This window comes from Chiloscyllium plagiosum, chromosome 34 (assembly GCF_004010195.1).
Source record: "Chiloscyllium plagiosum isolate BGI_BamShark_2017 chromosome 34, ASM401019v2, whole genome shotgun sequence".
NCBI lineage: Eukaryota > Metazoa > Chordata > Chondrichthyes > Orectolobiformes > Hemiscylliidae > Chiloscyllium > Chiloscyllium plagiosum.
Window position 1 is genome coordinate 35,580,956 of NC_057743.1, and position 20,067 is coordinate 35,601,022.

At 38.9% G+C, this 20,067-nt stretch overlaps 1 protein-coding gene across 8 annotated transcripts in view; it reads right to left on the minus strand.

Moving 5' to 3' along the window:
• rerea (arginine-glutamic acid dipeptide (RE) repeats a) overlaps window positions 1-20,067 on the minus strand; it is a 558,826-nt gene that overhangs the window by 330,390 nt on the left and 208,369 nt on the right. For 6 of the 8 annotated variants that reach the window (XR_006309302.1, XM_043676157.1, XM_043676153.1 and 3 more), the window contains exon 4: window positions 4,798-4,863. The exons of the other annotated variants lie outside the window; for them this stretch is intronic. Coding sequence is in view for 5 of the 6 variants with exons in the window: in XM_043676157.1 (XP_043532092.1) it covers window positions 4,798-4,863 (66 nt within the window). In the remaining variant the exon portion in view is untranslated. The remainder of the gene's footprint in view (window positions 1-4,797; window positions 4,864-20,067) is intronic. 8 annotated transcript variants of the gene reach the window in all.

The following is a 20,067-nucleotide window of genomic DNA, read 5'->3' on the forward strand; positions in this document are numbered from 1 at the left end:
CAGTGTGAAACAGGCCCTTTGGCCCAACAAGTCCACACCGACCCGCCGAAGCGCACCCACCCAGACCCATTCCCCTACATTTACCCCTTCACCGAACACTACGGGCAATTTAGCATGGCCAATTCACCTGACCTGCATATTTTTGGACTGTGGGAGGAAACCGGAGCATCCGGAGGAAACCCACGCAGACACGGGGAGAATGTGCAAACTCCATACAGTCAGTCGCCTGAGGCGGGAATTGAACCCAGGTCTCTGGCGCTGTGAGGCAGCAGTGCTTAACCACTGTGCCACCGTGCCGCCCATATATTTGAGTGAGGCTTCCTTCCTTGAATATCTACCAGAAAATATACAACAGCTGGAACCAAGATTCAGAGAAATATTTTCAATATTTCCTGGGTTTAACTGGACTCTACCCTTAAAAAAAAATCACCAGCTAATGTACACACCACAAATATGCAAACTATACTTCTCCAATTACATTTTCCACAAGGTTCTTTCCTAATGTCTGGTGTTGTATTTTCTCTTATTGAACAGACCCAGATTATTTTGTCTATCACTCCTGATCTTTCCTTTCTTCCTTGATCTTTGCCCTTCAATGCTTCTTTCTGCTCCTTGATCTCTGCTCCAAAAGGGCTCACTAAGCTTTATTCATAATGTCATGGTCTTGAAGCATCTGTCACCCATTCTTTCTTCCTTGGTAAGTTTCAGTGTGAACTACATCAATGTGGCATCAAGGGAGTCAGTTAGGGTCACTGAAAATACAGTAATGCAATTTTACTCTGTCTGACTCACCAATCCCTCATAGGCCTTTTATAGACTTTGGTAGAGAAATTGAGATTCAAACAGCTGAAGTTACCAACTAAGGTAATTATTACTGGAAGGTGCTCAGCAGTTTTTTGAAATTTGACATCTTAATTTAGTCTACAAGATCTATAACCCAACATGCAAACACAAAGCTCCATGTCATGACTTTCATTATGCTAACATATCACATCGAGATTACCAGATCAGCAGATCCTAACAAAGCAAAGAAATGGACAGCCAAAACATTGAAAGATATTGCTAATCTTTCAATCTTTTACAAATACAATCAATGTTAGCAATATGTTTACAAGAGCACTTTGTTTTTTTGTCAGTTACAATGTAAGCATCATGGCAAAAGAGCAGCAAGGAAATATCAGAAGCATGTACTCCTGCACAGCTATGAATATTCTCAGCCTTCTCAAGGTCATGTCTATTTTGATGCCAACCCAGCCATCACTGTTAAGAGATATTTTGTTTACCAAATCCAGAATTCTATTTTAAATTTCTTAACACATTCAAAATTTGTCATCAACATAGTCACTCCAATGATACCCACGACAGAATTTCTTTGCCACTGTACCCATTTCTGGAAGCATTGTTTAGAATAATTTTCTGTTGAAAACACAATCAACAGCTAACACTATTGAAGTATAAATATGCATCATGTCCTTGAGCAGTTAGGTGATAAATAATTCTTGGCTATCCCAGCTACCATGCATTATCCTTGTACAACAGTTTAGCAAAGGGACAAACTTGCATCTCTAATATAAACTATGAAGAATATACTGTACATTACTTCCATGCATTATGGTGGTAACAAAATAACCAGAGCAACTGTTAGAAACAAAAGCAATAGCAAGTGCATCCTCATGTTTTATTTCTCCACACTTCCAATGTATACATGATATAAATAGCACATATTGCAATATCCTTCCAAACATCATTTGCAGTTTCGGAGATATTTCATTTTAAAATAATGCATTAATTTAGGTACTGTTCGTGTACTATGAAATTAACTCCATTTACATTCTAAGTGCCCACAGGCTTAAATATATCAACCATTCCACAAGTAAAATTGCTTTTTGAAACGCTGCACCATATGAGATGCATTGCAAATGATATTCTTGTTTCACAACTCGAGGTTTTATTTTAAAACCATAAAGGAGTTAGTTTTGTATAAACAGCCAGACCCTAATGTTATTACATAAAAAGGAAGTTGAGTTCAATTGCCCGAGGGTCAGTCATCATTCCAATATACACACATCTGGGTGATTGGAATGGGCTGCTATTTTCTGCCCGTGTAAGCTTTTATTTTGCTTTTTATGCTTCATGTTTTTTATGGATGATTAAAATGAGAAAATTAGTAATCACATGGACATTTCACTGGTTTTATGGTGCAGCAGCAATTTAAACTAGGTAAACATTTCAATGATGAATTAACTCAGAAGTCTCTAAGTGCAAAAATGAACCTTAAGAGATCTGACTCTTAAAGTGTTCCTTGATACCACATTCTGTTACATGTTGGGAATGCAATTATTTCAAAAGGTTAGCACTGTAGGTTGCACATTTACATTAATTTCACTTCAGTGATAAAGAAAGGCAAACTATTCATCTAACCACAGATCGCCAGAAACACAGAGGTGACTCGAACACTAAGAAAAGAGAAAGATGTGCCCTTGCACAAAGAGCAAAAACTTGATATTTCACCCCTAACACAGAAAACAACCCAATGGAAAATAAATTATTGTCAAATCAAAGAAGAGAAATAAAAAGCATGGCCAAAATAGTCAGTTATATTAAGAGGTCCTAAAGGAGGAGATGGAGAAAAGCATCAACAGGAAACTTGAAGCATGAATCCAAGGTCACTGGAGACAAGGTTGCAATTGGTGGACAAAAGCTTAGAGTCAGCAGACCTCGAAAGGGTGTAATGTAACACTGAAGGTGGTTACACGATAGGAAAGCGATGAAAACTTTTGAGTACAAGGAAGAAAAATCTAAACTGTAGGCATTGGGACCAGAAGCCAACGCACATTAGCAAAGATCACAAGATTCAGAACATTAACTTTGTTTTTCCCTGTAAAGATGCTGCGAGACCTGCTATTTTTCTCCAGCATACTTTGTATTTCAGATTTCCACTGTCTACAGTTCTGTGCATTCATTATAGAAGATTAGAAGGTGATTGTTGAGCAGGATATGCTATAAGCAGCCATAGTTTTAGATACCTTCTTTTGGAATGGGTAGCGGAGGGTTGAAAAAAAAGAGAAAAGTTGAATTGGAGAAGACAAAGACACGTAAGAATTTCAGTCATGATTCGGAGATGCCGGTGTTGGACTGGGGTGTACAAAGTTAAAAATCACACAACACCAGGTTATAGTCCAACAGGTTTAATTGGAAGCACACTAGCTTTCGGAGCGATGCTCCTTCATCAGGTGATTGTAGGAGCGTCACTCTGAAAGCTAGTGTGCTTCCAATTAAACCTGTTGGACTATAACCTGGTGTTGTGTGATTTTTAAGAATTTCAGTGGTAGATGGTCTGAAACAGAGTTGAAGCACACAATGAAAGAGGTGAAATTAGGCGGCTGCTTTTTGGAGAGCATATGGGGTAAGAAACTTGGCTTGGGTCAAATAATGTATACCTGGTGCAACAAGGTTTACCCAAGAGCATCAGCAGGGTGACCTAGGACAACAGTGATAAGGGTACAGAGGATAAAAGGCAACAATTTAGGTCATCCCAGGGATTAACTGGAGAAAACTGTGACTCATCCAAAACTGGATATCAGATCAATGGAGGGGAGATACCGATGGGTTTTTTTTCTGCGTATTTGTTGAAGCTGATTCAATGTATTTGGAGATGTCACCAAAGGACAGCATGCCAATGACAAAAGAAGAAAAAGCCAAATATAGATCCCTGAATACTTGTGTAGGGAAAAAGAACTATTGTTGAATATAATTTCCATTTGATTAAATAGCAGATTGGTATCAAGAAAGAGCATGGAACTGGCACGAGAGGAGGATGGTTGAAATGAACCATGTCAAGGGCTGCAAAAGGACAATGGAGATAAAAAATATAACACTTGGAATAAAGAACAATTCAGCTCTGTGCTCTGCTAACTCCAAACTCTACAATGTCCCCTAACCTCTCTGTCTTTCAAATAGCAGATCTGCAGGTAAACTCAAAATCTCTTCCTGAATCACATCTTTCCACTCGTTTCCTTTCCTCTATGACCATCCTTAAAACTTAATTCTCACAACTAGTGTTCCCATAATCTGTCTCTGTACAAATGTCTGCCTTGTTAACTACATGTGATGCAACCAGGGAGTATTTCCAATAGCAAAGTGAGTATATAGTAGTTATGTGCTCGCTATATAAACATGAGTAGGTGTTAACTAGCACAGAAGCAACCATAAATGATTCTGGTGAAGAACAGATGTAAGAACAATAATGAGACATCATCATGCAGGAACTGACACACATGCAACTTCAATGTCAATTTCTTCTAATGGACAGAGTCCTGAAAACTGATCTAGTAACATTAGTTTCAGTGAATTAATAAATACTATTCTAGAAAATATACCTTTAGCAAGAAAAGAAAGATTACTTTTGACAATAAATAATCCAAGTTTTTTAATACATATTTATGGGCATGTATGTAACTCCATCACTACACCTGGCAGTCTTTAATCCAGCCACTTAAGAGTGTACCCACCCTCTCCCCACTTTGCAAGTGCAGAAAGCTTTGGGTCCCAAGGATGACCAGAGTACTACTACAGATTAACTGACTAAACTGGACAGTCTATCTGCAATGGCACACTTCCTGCGACCTATCAAACCAGAATTACTCTCCCAGTTAGGGATCCATTTGCAATGTTATCTGGAATAGAGTGAGCAGAATCCCCAGCCCAATAACAGTTCCATATTTCAAATTCTATTAATGAGCCAGGCTGGCTAATCAGTTATAAAAGAGCATCCTGGGGTACTACATGTGATCTTACTGGTTCAGGTAGTAGATTACGAAGTCTTCCTTGGGCATTAGACGATTGACGAGCACAGATTTCAGCCTAAACATAAAAAGAATATCTTGATGTAAAAGTTTGCATATCAAAGTAAAATGCTGCAGATGTCGGAAATCTGAAATAAAAACATAAAATGGTGGAAATACACAGCGGTTTGGTAGTATCTGAGGAAAAAGAAACCAAGTTAATATTACAGATTGAAGATCTTTCAATTTTCATCAAAACAGTTATAACCAATGGCTATTAACATCAAAAAGTTAGCATGCTTCTCGCTTCATAACCATTGCTTGCCCAGTTAAGCATTTCCAGCATTTGCCAACCAGAGGTCAGTCGGTAGCTGAGTAGCTTAGGCTGTTGTATGAGTCAGAAGGTTGTGGGTTCAAGTTCCATTTCAAGACTGGAGTGCAAAAAGTAAAACTGACACTCCAGTACATTATTGATGGAGTGCTGCATTGTAGAACTACCATATTTTTGAGAGATTAAACGGAGGCCCTTCTGCCCTCAGATGGACAGAAAAGACAGTACAGCATTTTAAAAAAACTGAAAGTTATTGGCAGTGACAAAATCAGACGATTAGACCTGGCTTAAATCATTGTTTAAGTTTTCCACTTATGTGGAAAACTGGCTACAATGTTTCTGACAATAGCGGTCGCATCCGGAATAAGGTGGTTGACCTCGCAGCATGGGCTGGTAACTGGGACTTTGATGTTGTGGCCTTTTCAGAGCCATGGATAGAGCAGGAATGGTTGTTGCAGGTTCCAGGGTTTAGATGTTTCAGTAAGAACACGGAAGGTGGTAAAAGAGGGGTAGGTGTGGCATTGTTAGTCAAGGACAGTATTACAGTGGCGGAAAGGACATTTGATAAGGACTCATTTACTGAGGTAATATGGGCTGAGGTTAGAAAGAGGAAAGGGGTGGTCAGAAAAGGAGATGTCGCCCTGTTGAGTGTTTTCAATAGGCCTCCCAAAAGTTCCAGAGAAATTGAGGAAAGGATTGCAAAGATGATTCTGGATAGGAGCAAAAGTAACAGGGTAGGTGTTACGGGGGACTTTTACTTTCCAAATATTGACTAGAAACACTATAGTTTGAGTACTTTAGATGAGTCAGTTTTTGTCCAATGTGTGCAGGAGGGTTTCCTGACATCATGTAGATAGGCCAACAAGAGGCATGCCACACTGGATTTGGTACTGGGTAATAAACTAGGCCAGCTGTTAGATTTGGAGATAGGTGAGCACTTTGGAGATAGTGACCACAATTTGATTACTTTTACTTTAGTGATGGAAAGGGATAGGTATATACTGCAGGGCAAGAGTTATAGCTGGGGGAAAGGCTATTATGATGTGATTAGGCAAGATTTAGGATGCATAGGATGGGGAAGGAAACTGTAGGGGATGAGCACAAGTGAAATGTGGAGCTTGTTCAAGGAATAGCTACGGTGTGTCCTTGATAAGTATGTACCTGTCAGGCAGGGAGGAAGTGATCAAGTGAGGGAACCGTGGTTTACTAAACAAGTTGAATCTCTTGTCAAGAGGAAGGAGGAGGCTTATGTGGACATGAAGGCTCAGTTTAGGGTGCTTGAGAGTTACAAGTTAGCCAGGAAGGACCTAAAGAGAGTCAAGAGGGGCCAGTAGAGTACACAAGAAGCCTTTGGCAGGTAGGATCAAGGAAGACCTAAAGCTTTCAATTGGTATGTCAGGAATAAAAGAATGACGAGAGTAAAATTAGGGCCAGTCAAGGACAGTAGTGGGAAGTTGTGCGTGGAGTCCAAGGAGATAGGGGAGACGCTAAATGAATATATTTCATCAGTACTCACACTGGAAAAAGACAACATTGTTGATGAGAATACTGAGATATAGGCTATTAGACTAGATGGAATTAAGGCTCATGTGGAGGAGGTGTTATCTATTTTCATTCTTTCCAGAATTGCTAAGTCCCCTGGGCTGAATGAGATTTATCCTAGGGTTCTCTAGGAAGGTAGGGAGGTGACTGCAGAGCCTTTAGCTTTGATCTTTAAGTCGTCATTGTCTATAGGAATAGTGCCAGAAGACTGCCGGATAGCAAATGTTGTCCCCTTGTTCAAGAAGGCGAGTAGAGAAAACCCTGCTAATTACAGACCAGTGAGTCTTACTTTGGTTTTGGGTAAAGTGTTGAAAAGGATGATAAGAGATAGGATTTATATTCACCTAGAAACGAATAATTTGACTAGCGATAGTCAACATGGTTTTGTGAAGGGTAGGTCGTGCCTCACAAACCTTGCTGAGTTCTTTGAGAAGGTGACTAAATGAGTGGATGAGGGTAATGTGGTTGTTGTGGTGCATATGGATTTCAGTAAGGCATTTGATAAGGTTCTCCACTGTTGGCTATTGCAGAAAATATGGAGGCACATGATTACGGGTGATTTAGCGGTTTGGATTAGAAATTGGCTAGCTGTAAGACGACAGAGGGTGGTGGTTGATGGGAAGTTTCATCCTGGAGTTCAGTTACTGTGGTGTCCTGCAAGGATCTGTTTTGGGGTCATTGCTGTTTGTAATTTTTATAAATGACCTGGATGAGGGTGTAGAACAATGGATTAGTAAATTTGCGGATGGCACTAAGATCAGTGTAGTTGTGGACAGTGCGGAAGGATGTTGCAGGTTATAGAGAGGCATAGATAAGTTGCACAGTTGGGCTAAGAGGTGGCAAATGGAGTTTAATGTGGAAAAGTGTGAGGTGATTTACTTTGGAAGGAGTAACAGGAATGCAGAGTACCGGGCTAATGGTAAAATTCTTGGTAGTGTGGATGAGCAGAGTGATCTCGGCACCCATGTGCATAGATCCCTGAAAGTTGCCAGTCAAGTTGATAGGGTTGTTAAGAAAGCATACTGTGTGTTAGCTTTTATTGTTAGAGGGATTGAGTTTCGGAGCCATGACATCATGTTGCAACTGTACAAACTTCTGCTGCGGCTGCGCTTGGAGTATTATGTACAGTTCTGGTTGCCACATTATCAGAAGGATTTGGAAGCTTTGGAGACGGTGCAGAGAAGATTTACCAGGATGTTGTCTGGTATGGAGAGAAGCTCTTATGAGGAAAGGCTGAGGGACTTGAGATTGTTTTAGTTAGAGAGAAGAAGGTTGAGAGGTGACTAAATAGAGACATACACGATGGATTAGATAGAGGATCAGATCAGAGGATGAGATTGGGTAGACAGTGAGTGCCTTTTTCCTCAGATGGTGATGGCTAGCACGAGGGGACATAACTTTAAATTGAGGGGTGATAGATACAGGACAGATGTCAGAGGTCTGTTCTTTACTCAGAGTAGTAAGGGCATGGAACATACTGCCTGCAACAGTAGTTGACTCACCAACTTTAAGAGTATTTAAATGGTCATTGGATAAACATATGGATGATAATGGAATAGTGTAGGTAAGATGGGCTTTAGATTGGTTTCACAGGTCGCGCAACATCGAAGACCAAAGGGCCTGTACTGCACTGTAACGTTCTATGTTATGATTGTAAAGCATTTTGAGATCCCATGTGTATACAGGAGACATGATATTAATGCCATGGCTTTTTGTTTCCACTTGACATTTATTTTGCTGATACAGAAAGATCTTCAACAACATAATTTGTTTATGGTCATTTAAATACAGACCTCAGTCAAAACTTTAGTTTCAACAATAAAACAATCCTTGACTTTTTTTTTTAAGAAGCAACATTAAAAAGCAGCTTCTACGAACGTCCAAATGATAAGCTGCCCCAATATTATGCCATTACAAATGCTGACTACCATTAGTTCATTCAGATTTCTATGCAAGCTATCACCCAAATCAGATTAGAATTTATATCTTCAAGATACATGAAGCACATAGCTTCTTTGATAATGTTTTGGTACGTGCATATTAAATTTAAAATTTCTTCCTGTATCAATTACGGGTGTATACACTTAACTTTATTAAGTGAATCTGTTACTGTGTTTTGGCTGGAATGTTTAATGATTTTCTTAATGCATTTGTCTTGCGCATCCGAAAATGGATTGCTTTCTCAACATTCAATTACACAAGTTTAATTAATGGTTTACACAGCACTTTGTGCATCTTTTCATGGCTAGTATTCCCACGCATAGCATTTTATTTGTTCTTGTGTGTTTTTCTACGTGGTTTTCACTTACTTCCCAAAATAAAACATGGCTATTAACATAGGTAATTCAAAATATAAACATTAGCCTTTATTTAGCTTGTGAGCCTATTTCACTTGATGACAATAAGCTATTAACATAGGTAATTCAAAATATAAGTAAAACATTTATTTTAAATACAGTAACTCTGTGTATTACTCATGGGCTAAAGCTCAGAACCAAAATATATATGGACAAAGCACAGGGGTATTAAAGGAAATTCACTGCTGACTGTTGTTGCATGGGGAAAAAATTCTATGACGCATAAAACCAAAATACTCAAAAAGAAAATAAAACTATCCTTAAATAAACTGGATTCCCTCATACTTGTCAACTGCTAGATGTGTGTTGCAGCAAAGAAAACAATTTCCCATAACACACAACAGTTAAGTGTTGAAATGAGCAAAATGGGAGCATGTATGCAAGGAGTATACTGGCCGTGATGACAAATCAGACTCACCCATTTCTTTGTTTAGTATCTTTGAACTTAAACAATTAGATAATAAGTCCAAAGGGTTAAGATTTTGCCAAATTTTGAGGCAATGGAAGAATGTCAAATGAAACGAATGGATTCCTTGAGATTTGAATGAAGGCTTAAAGCTGTGATTCGTGGGAAATGCCAGACTAGTTACATGAAGCAAAAGGACATATTGGGGAGGAAGTACAAATCCTTTTCAAAGCATACTTTTCTGTTGTTGTCATAGGTTGTATAAATATTGCACAAAGGCACTTCAAATTTAGCAAAATGAACTAAGGTAGACAGACAGTAAAACACAATGTAAACACTCTTTCTTCCCCTGAATATTTAGATAGCAATAGTATTCACATAATAACATCTGACAGTCTAAGTAATACAAAATAACAGACACAATATGTATGACTTGTGATGTCTTCCTCTCAAGTAATTATACCATAGGCTTATGTATAGCAATTATAATTAAAGCACTTGGTGAGTTCATTCTCTCCAGTTTTGGGAAGCATACGAGATAAGGGCTCCATGAGGGCTCTTATGGTGTAGTAATAATGTCCCTGCCTCTGAGCCATCAGACCCAGATTCACGTTCCACCTGCTCGAGAGGCAATGTAATAACATTTCTCAACAAGTTGTTTTGAAAATACCTACAAGGTAATAACAGTTCATTTTTGGAGTTACTTTACCAACATTAAGAGATACATACTTCATGAACAAGTAAACATGAGTAAGAGAACACAATGCTGAAATTACATTTTCTCTGCAGACTTTCTTTCACATTTAAAAGGTTAACAGTATATGGGCAAAATTCCAAAGTGTTTTCCTGTGCTAAACAAGCTGAGGGATGTCAACAAAACTCCAGTCTTTAGTTCATACTCGTTTAGCTGACTTCAGTAAAGTTATCAATAAAGTGACAAATTACCCCAGCTTTGCTAGGCTGCAATTGGAGTAGATGGGAGACAATACAATCAGCTTGGATTTTGTTCCTGACCGTCGTACAGTAACTTAGCATTATTGAATTGGAATGAGCTGAACTATGAAAGACTATGAATTAGTCTTACACTCATTGTCAGAATCCACATTAAGAATGGGAACTTGCATGATGTACAAAAGGGCAGCATGTGCCTGTTGAAGCGAGACCAGCTTTGAACAAAATCGAAGACTGAAGAGAAAACAATATGAAACTAATATTTATTGTTTATACAAGTTTAACCATCACAAATCATTTTTATCTTGGAATATCTCCGATGAAGTTGCATTGCTGGCTTTACACAGCACAAAAAAGAAATGGGCACTCTCTAATAGAAGTTCAAATTGTTTGTTGGTCCACTTATTTAATTTTACTTGTTGCAAGTCTAAAGGCAATTGCTTTTCTAGGGACTATACAAACAGATTACAGTACTCTCACAAAATATGCAAACTGCAACAAGCAGAGCTTGCATTAAATGAACAATTGTGCTCAATTTAAGCAGCAAACTTATTCCTTTCACTCAGTGACAACTATATTTTCCAAAACTATAATGAGCACAGAGTTTCACTTGTATTTTGCTGCTTTTGACATGAATTACTGTCATTGGAGAAATGTTTCATAAACTTGCCAGGGATGCCAGGCCTCTACAAATTGACTGGTTAAAAAAGTCTGAAAATCACATTCGTAACTTTTATTGAGCCAACACACATTTTAAGCACATCCATTTAGCAAAAAAAATCTTTAAAATAGCACCGCCAATAGATGCTGCAATACATTTTATTTGGGAAGAATGCAAACATAAAAATCAAAGAAATCATGAAATCTAAATTTAAAATTTAAATTCTATACACCCCACCCTTTGACATTGTTCTACCATTTACAAAATATTGTCTCCAAAGGCAGTGCGGATATTGATACCCGCAATCATTAAGTAGTTCATCCAAATACTCAGTCTTTATGCCTGGCTCAGAGCAACAGCAGTAAAATACCCAACTGTGCCTACACCCAATGTCCACATTATCCAGTGGAGGTCACTGGACAACTTTCAGTTTGGTGTGTATTGACAGGAAGCATATAAGTGGAGAAAATTTATACATTCAAAAATACCTTGGTTGTTTATGTATATTTCAGTTACATCACACTGTAAATTTTTGCTATAAATTCTGTGTTTTAGGATTGAGTCCTCTACTATCACCTGATGAAGGAGCAACGCTCCAAAAGCTAGTGTGCTTCCAATTAAACCTGTTGGACTATAACCTGGTGTTGTGTGTTTTTTAACTTTGTACATCCCAGTCCAACACTGGCATCTCCAAATCAGACCAAGGGCACTTTTACCAGAGTTCTAGAAACATGCCAATGCTATTGCATCAATGTAGGGGAGGTAGCTTGTATGAGGGCAGACTTAAAGCCATAAAGGACAAAGAAACAGGAGAAGAAATGTATATTAATAAGAGTAGATGACAGTTATTATTAGTAAAGACTGCAAAAATTTAGCATGATGGATGATTGCAGAAATCATCCACAAAGCAGTCACAATGTCATTAGAAGCTACAGAGATAGAAATTACAAGGGTGCAATTTTATAAATTGCACCCTAAATATAAACCTGTTCAAGCAGAAAGCTTACAAGAATAGATCATGCTAAATTATGTTAAAATGGGACTAATCATGAAGTTAAGCCAACCCACACTGCTTTTGTTCATCGCCCATTCAGTTCCAAGCAGCATTCAAAAAAAAGACATCAGCCAGCTGCCTTAGTCAGAAGATATGACAGTTGTAGGTGGAGGCACAGAAATATAATAACCTGGCAAAGCACATCTAAGTGCCAAATTGCTAAGTAGATGTTCACACACACATCTACAATGAACTTTCTTTAAATGAGTCATTTTTTAAAGTTGAACAATTTTCCCACCAACCATAACATCATGTTAAATATTTTAAACTTTTGAAACAATTAATCTGGACAATCATTTGCAATATTTCAAGCAGAATGCATTTTAATTTGAACACGAATTTTAACATGAATCCAACGCTGCTTCTGTGAGAACTAAATTATTCTCGAGTAAACTATACTCTCAGGATTAAGAGACTCATTCTCAGCAAATGAGTGGTAAACACATGTGATGAATAAGATAAATACTCCTAATCTATTTGTGGAATGTGGGCATCACTAACTGGACCAGCAGCTGAGTGTTAGTCGAGCAAGGAGTAAATGTTTGTGGGATGTGATGTAAATCAAGGGAGCTGCTTTGTCCTGAATGACATTAAGCTGCTTGAGTGTTGTGGGAGGTGTAATCTGTCAGGCAAGTATGGAACATTCCACTGCACTTGTGCCTTATACATGGCAGACAAGTTTTGTGGGATCATGAGCAGCATTCTCTCTAAATTTCTTTCCATCTGCATGGGCCTCCAAGGCCTGTGTGTGGCAGCAACTGGAATTGGACAATCAATACTGCAATTAGCATGCGTGCCGTTTGTTGTGCCTGGAACCTTGGAGCATTTGCGCACAACTGAGATAGAACAGGTGGTGAGTAACTTGCTGCAAGACTCCTAAAAATCTGACCTGCTCTTGTAGCTATAGTATTTATATAGAGTCATAGAGATGAACAGCACGGAAACAGACCCTTCGGTCCAACTCATCTATGCCAACCAGATATCCTAAACTAATCCAATCTCATTTTCCAGCACTTGGCCCAAATCTTCCTACACCTTCCTATTCATGTACCCATTCAGGTGCCTTTTAAATGTTGTAAGTGTACCAACCACCGCCACTTCCTCTGGCAGCTCATTCTATATACACACCACCCTCGACATGAAAAAGTTCCCCTTTAGATCCCTTTTAAAGAATCAGCCCCCAATCTTTTCAGCCGCTCCCTACAGCTCAAATCCTCCAAACCTGACAAAATCCTTGCAAATCTTTTCTGAACCCTTTCAAGTTTTGCAACATCCTTCCAATAGGAGGGAGATCAGAATTGCACACAATGTTCCAAAAGTGGCCGAACCAATGTCATGTACAGCTGTAACATGACCTTCCAACTCCTATGCTCAATGCACTGACCAATAAAGGAAAACATAATAAACGCCTTCATCACTATCATATCTACCTGGGACTCTACTTTCAAGGAACAATGAACCTGTACTCCAAGGTCTCTTTATTCAGCAAAACTCCCCCAGGACCTTACCACTAAGTGTCGAAGTCTGCTCTGATTTGCCTTTCCAAAATGCAGAACCTCACATTTACCTAAATTAAACTCCAAATGCCACTCCTCAGCCCTACTCCACAAATTCTAGGAATGCCATTGAAAGTCAAGGGCTGATGGCTAGATTCATTCTTAAAATGAGACAGCCATTCTCCGGCACTGAGGTGGCTTGCTTGCTACTTCTCAACAAATAATTGATTTCACAATCACAATACAGCAACCTCATTCAATGGTTCAAATAAGGACCTGTACAGATGGTTTTTCCAACTTTATTGTTCCAACTATTGCTACCAAATGTCTAGGTATTAGTATGCTCTGTTTAACTAAGGAAGTCCAAATGATTTATGATTGTGACATTAAATTCTACCAAGTGATAATTAATTGTTGACCACAAAGTACAACAGTTAAATAAGATAGTAACATAGTAAGTTAAAATATTTTTCATTAAACAAACAGTAAATTGTTTTGGAGGTTAATAATATCAAAGAATTCTTAATGTTCTACAGTAATAACATGGATGGGCTGATCTTTCAAGAATAAGTGCACAGATTGTTCAGATGCACAGGTCTGTTGTGAGGACACAGATGGGTCTACCTTTGTGAGACCTGATCCACTACAGTTGTAAAATCTGCTCCATTTCATCCTGAGCCACAGCAACTGTAATTTAGATGTTCTCAAGGGTGATATTAATACATCAGTTCACACAATTCGTAACAAATCAATACCAAGGCTTTCCTGGATAGCATCTTCTATTCCACTTTTTCCCGTGAAAATGTGAAAGGATCCTCGGAATGGGGCAGCTCATGAGCTTGAATTCCTGAAAACTAAAGTTGCCGTACAAGCTAAATAAAAAAAATTACAATCTTTCAAGCCAAATATCGTGCACAAGATTGACTTTTGCAAAGTATATATATGACAATGTGGCTTAACAAAAATAAACATACTCCCCATGGATACAGAACAAACATAAATCGAGTCCCTATTGCACAGCTCTGATTGCACTTCTCTGTTAAACTATGGGTAAGCTCCAGATTACTGATTTTTGGGATAAAACTAGAGATGGGATGGAAATTGTATATAAGGGTCACAATTTCTGTCAGCTTTCTCTTCTTAATAAAGAAATTTTTCAAAGACATTAATGCCAGCAGCAATAATATTAGGAGTACATTCTCGCCTCTAACACAGCTGATATTTAAATGCCAACTTTCCCTCCTGACTGCCAACTTCAATGTAGGCTCCCAAAGCTGATTTAATTTTAGAGACAGCAGGAGGAAGGAGGTTTAAAAATCAGCAATTGCCGCCAGGGCTAGAGTCAGGAGGGACAGCTGCCATTTAAATATCATTGCATAGCAGGAATGCTACAAAAATAAGAAACAAAGAGAAAAGCTTATTTAGAGTTTTAGTTGGAATGAAGGGAAATATTTTCTGGATAAAAGCTTTGTGTTGTTGACTCCTTCTACAAGGGTCATGAAATTTGTAGTGAAGTTTTCAGATAGGCTATGATAGGATTACTTTATTACATCAGTGTGTTTGGTATGACCAAATTAATACTTAAATTTTGTGAAGTGCACTGATACAAAACTACAAAATAACTGAACCATGAAGTCTAATGGCAAACAATACAAGACCTCCCATTTAGGGTATTTACATATATACGGTAAGATCTTTACTGAGCTGGGTGCAGGGAAAGATGACTTTTAGATCTAAGCATTTGTGCCTATACAGCAAATGCTACTCTTTTTTTCCATTCTTCCATGGTATTTGGGCATCACTGGTTGGGCCAGCATTGATTGACCACTTGAGAAGGTGGCAATTAGTGGACTTCTTGAACCGCTACAGTTCATTTGTTCTAAAGGAGCATAAGTGCTGCAATGGAGAGAGCTCCAGGATTTTGGCCCAGCAACACTGATGAATCGGTGACATATTTCAAAATCAGAATGGTGCATGGCTTTGAGATGAATTTGCAGTGGTGGTGTCCCATGTATCTGTTACTCTTGTCCTTCCAGATGGAAACATTCATGGGTTTGGCAGATGCTGCTTTGCTGAATTTCTACATTGCATTTTGCAGATACGACAGTGCTGCTACTGAACGTACCTGAATATCAAGCATAATAAAATCTCAAAGGCTGCAATAATACCTTACGTACGTTGACGGTAAAGGACAAAACATGTAGGTAACACTTCACTAAATTAAAAATTAACGGATCCCTTGCCTCGAGATGCAAACAAAGGTTTATCGCAATTTTATCTGAAAGCAGGGTGAAAACGGCAAAGATGCAGGGCATGTACTTTTAGTAAAGGGGGAAGAGAAGATGACCATTTATATTTCACCTGATCAATATTTTCAAAATTTAAAGTGCTTTACATATTGGGAAAGGCAGGGACTCTTTTGACTTAGTCAAATGATCAAGGCAACCATTTTGCACACAAGATAATTACACAATCAACCCTATAAATCATCATGTTTTCATAGTACTTGTTCAGAATGGAATGCTGGCCAAAAGAAAAAAAGAGAACCTGCAGACAAGGCCTGGGTATATATAATATCTCAAAGATCTTCATCTCCAGAATTTTGAAGTGCCCCATTGTACAAAGAATCAGAAATCAGAAATTGTTAAACTGTGTTTATGTTAAAAGAAAGCTAATTGATTTTATTAATCAGTGCGCTTTGACTGCTGTTTTCCAATTTTACACAGCAACATGATAATTTACTTTCAATGCCTTTCTACAAATTACAGATCCTTTTTAATATTAGAATCAAAGGTCAGTTGTTATCTTTAAGTTTTCTGAAGAAGGGCTCATGCCCGAAACGTCGATTCTCCTGCTCCTTGGATGCTGCCTGACCTGCTGTGCTTTTCTACCAACACATTTGCAGCTAAGTTTTAAATTTTTTAATCAAGTTCCCAATCTAGGTAAAGTCTGGGGAAGCAACTGTTATTCCAAAAACTTCTTACTTCCTTTAGAAACTCACCAACATTTATTGTTTAACTATAATAGGAATAGCATTACAATCAGATGACATTTGGTCCATCACTTCAGCGCTGATACTAGCATTCCAACGGAGATCTCCGTCCCCAAATTCTTTTCACTTTCCACATGCTATTTTAAATTCATGTTTTTCAAATATCAGTAGAACTCCTCGTTAACTCAGTTGCAGTCTGTGATCAATAATATCCCATATTGCATTAACATTGCATAAAAAGCAACTTCTTCACTCTCCATCTTCACTCTTGTGATAATACAAAGATTATTTATCTTCAATATGCAAAACAGTGAAAGCATTTCATTCACAATTTGCCCACACCAACGAATCTGGAAATTAGCCCACTTAGCCTTCTTTCTTCTGTAAAGATGCATTAGTTTTATTTTTTTCTGTAATTTTGATTGTGGACTGAAATGGGAAAGAACAGCTTTAAAAACCAAGGATCATTGAAGGATTGCTCACTTAAAAAGAAACAAGTAATGTGTCACCCATTCTAAGTTCTGCCGACACAGCTGCTTCTTCAAGCAATAGTGGAAGTATGGTTATAGACGAGCTGGAACCAGGAGCTACGTATGAATGAAACTTCTGCCAGTATTATTTGGTTGATTGTTCTATGAACAAGTGATCAGTTATTGATGACCAAGGCCTTCTGCCTGCGAACAACTAAGGGACTGGCTCCCAGCTTAGGACTGTGAATATTTGGGAAAAGCCATTTCTGCAAGGGCAGCTACTGCCTTTTTTTCCTCCCCAGTAAAAACCACCTTAAGCCCAAAGAAAGCCAATTTAACATTCCCTCAGTAGTTGGTGAAAACAACCAGCAAGCCAGGGACTTTATAAGCATGAACCAGCCATCCTGTACAGCAATTACCTCAGTGGTTAGCACTGCTGCCTCGCAACACCAAGGACCTGGGTTCAATTCCACCATCGGGTGACTACCTTTGGAGTTGCACGTTCTCCCTGTGTCTGCGTGGGTTTCCTCCCACAGTCTAAAGATGTGCATGTTAGGTGGATTTGCCACGCTAAATTGACCACAGCATCCAGGGATTTATAAGTTAGGTGGGATATTCAGGGTGACAGGGATAGGGTAGGGGGGAGGTCTGGGTGGATTCAATGGTCTATTTCCACACTGTAGGGATTTGCAAAGAAGTGAAAATATTTGAGGAAGAATCAAGGTGAAACACATCTTGACAAGCCAAAAGGACCATCTCAGTGTACCTTGTGAACAAGGACCATTTAACTGTCTTCCCAACCTTTTCCTCGGCCCATCACATGCATGCTTCTTTTTATCTCCTAGTCTGTGCGTCGATGGGAAGTTGAAAGGAGGTTAGGGCTTTAACCAATAGAGTCATATCGGTGAAGGTGAGGACTGCAGATATTGCACACAGTCAAAAAAGTGTGGCACTGGAAAAGCACAGCCGGTCAGGCAGCATCTGAGGAGCAGGAGAATCGTCGTTTCAGGCACATGTCAACAATTCATATTGTTTATCAGTATGTGGAATCTATTTATTTATAATGAATTGCAATAATTACAAAGTACAGAAACCTGGTCTATGATTTGTCAACCTATATTGCAAAGACCAGTTTATACCCCTGAGATAGAAAAGCTCCACTTCGCCATGGACAAATATAGATAAGGGGCAGCTTAAAACTAAAACAAAGGACTTACCAAAGTCAAACAGAAAGCACTGATTCTGCTGAGTGGGAAAGACTTAAAACCAGCAATGGGCCACAAAGCAGCTTATAACAAACTACTAAAAGGGATTATGAAAAGAAACTTGCCAGAGACATCAAAATCGACAAGAAGGGAAAATTGGAGTAATATTGGCCCCCTCAAGACTGAAAATGACTGAAAGAGATATTAGGAGAAAGTGAGGACTGCAGATGCTGGAGATCAAGAGCTGAAAAATGTGTTGCTGGAAAAGCACAGCAGATCAGGCAGCATCCAAGGAGCAGGAGAATCGACGTTTCGGGCATAAGCCCTTCTTCAGGATTCCTGCGTTTTTCCAGCAACACATTTTTCAGCTCTGAAAGAGATATTGTCAATGACTATGGGGAAATGGCAGTTATGTTGAACACTTACTTTGCCTCAGTACTTACTGCAGGAAGTTCCAAGGAAATTAATTGTGGATCGGGAACAGGGGCCGAATAAAGTTAACGTAAATAAAACTTTAGTAATGAGGAAATTAATGGAATTAAACAATGACAAATCTCCTCGGAAATTGGTTGAGTGGCAGGTGACAGAAAGTAGGATGAATGGGTATGCACTCGAATTACAAGATGTGACCGCGGTGTCCCACAAGGATCTGTGTTAGGGCCTCAATTATACACAATATTTATGAACAACTCTGATAATGGCACAGAAAACAATATATCCAAATTTTCTGATGACAAAGGTTCGGCATGTAGATGATAACAAAAAATTACAAAGGGGTATTTATAGACGAAGTGAATAGGCATAACTGTGGCAAATGATGTTTAACTCCAGCAAATATGAGGTTATCTGTTTTTGACCAAAAATGAATAGGTCAGATTACTTTCTTGATGGTATGAAGTTAAATCCAGTGGTTTCTCAGACACTTGGGGGTTCAGATGCATTGATCTTTAAAAACCACAACAGGTACAGAAAATAATCAAGAAAGCTAATAGAACAGTGCTACGAGCAAGTGAGGACAGGAATAGGAGGATAGAGCAGATGAATGCAAGGCTGAGGAGCTGGTGTATGGGAGAAGGATTCACATTTTTGGAACATTGGAATCTCTTTTGGGGTAGAAGTGACTTGTACAAGAAGGACAGATTGCACCTAAATTGGAAGGGGACTAATATACTGGCAGGGAAATTTGCTAGAACTGCTCGGGAGGATTTAAACTAGTAAGGTGGGGGGGGAGTGGGACCAAGGGAGATAGTGAGGAAAGAGATCAATCTGAGACGGGTACAGCTCAGAACAGAGGTGAGTCAAACAGTCAGGGCAGGCTGGGACAAGGTAGGACTAATAAATTAAACTGCATTTATTTAAATGCAAGGGGCCTAACAGGGAAGGTAGATGAACTCAGGGCATGGTTAGGAACATGGGACTGGGATATCATAGCATTTACGGAATCATGGCTCAGGGATGGACAGGACTGGCAGCTTAATGTTCCAGGATACAAATGCTACAGTAAGGATAGAAAGGGAGGCAAGAGAGGAGGGGAGTGGCATTTTTGATAAGGGATAGCATTACAGCTGTGCTGAGGGAGGATATTCATCCAGGGAAGTTATTTGGGTGGAACTGAGAAATAAGAAAGGGATGATCACCTTATTGGGATTGTATTATAGACCCCCTAATAGTCAGAGGGAAATTGAGAAACAAACTTGTAAGGAGATCTCAGCTATCTGTAAGAATAATAGGGTAGTTATGGTAGGGGATTTTAACTTTCCAAACATCGACTGGGACTGCCATAGTGTTAAAGGTTTAGATGGAGAGGAATTTCTTAAG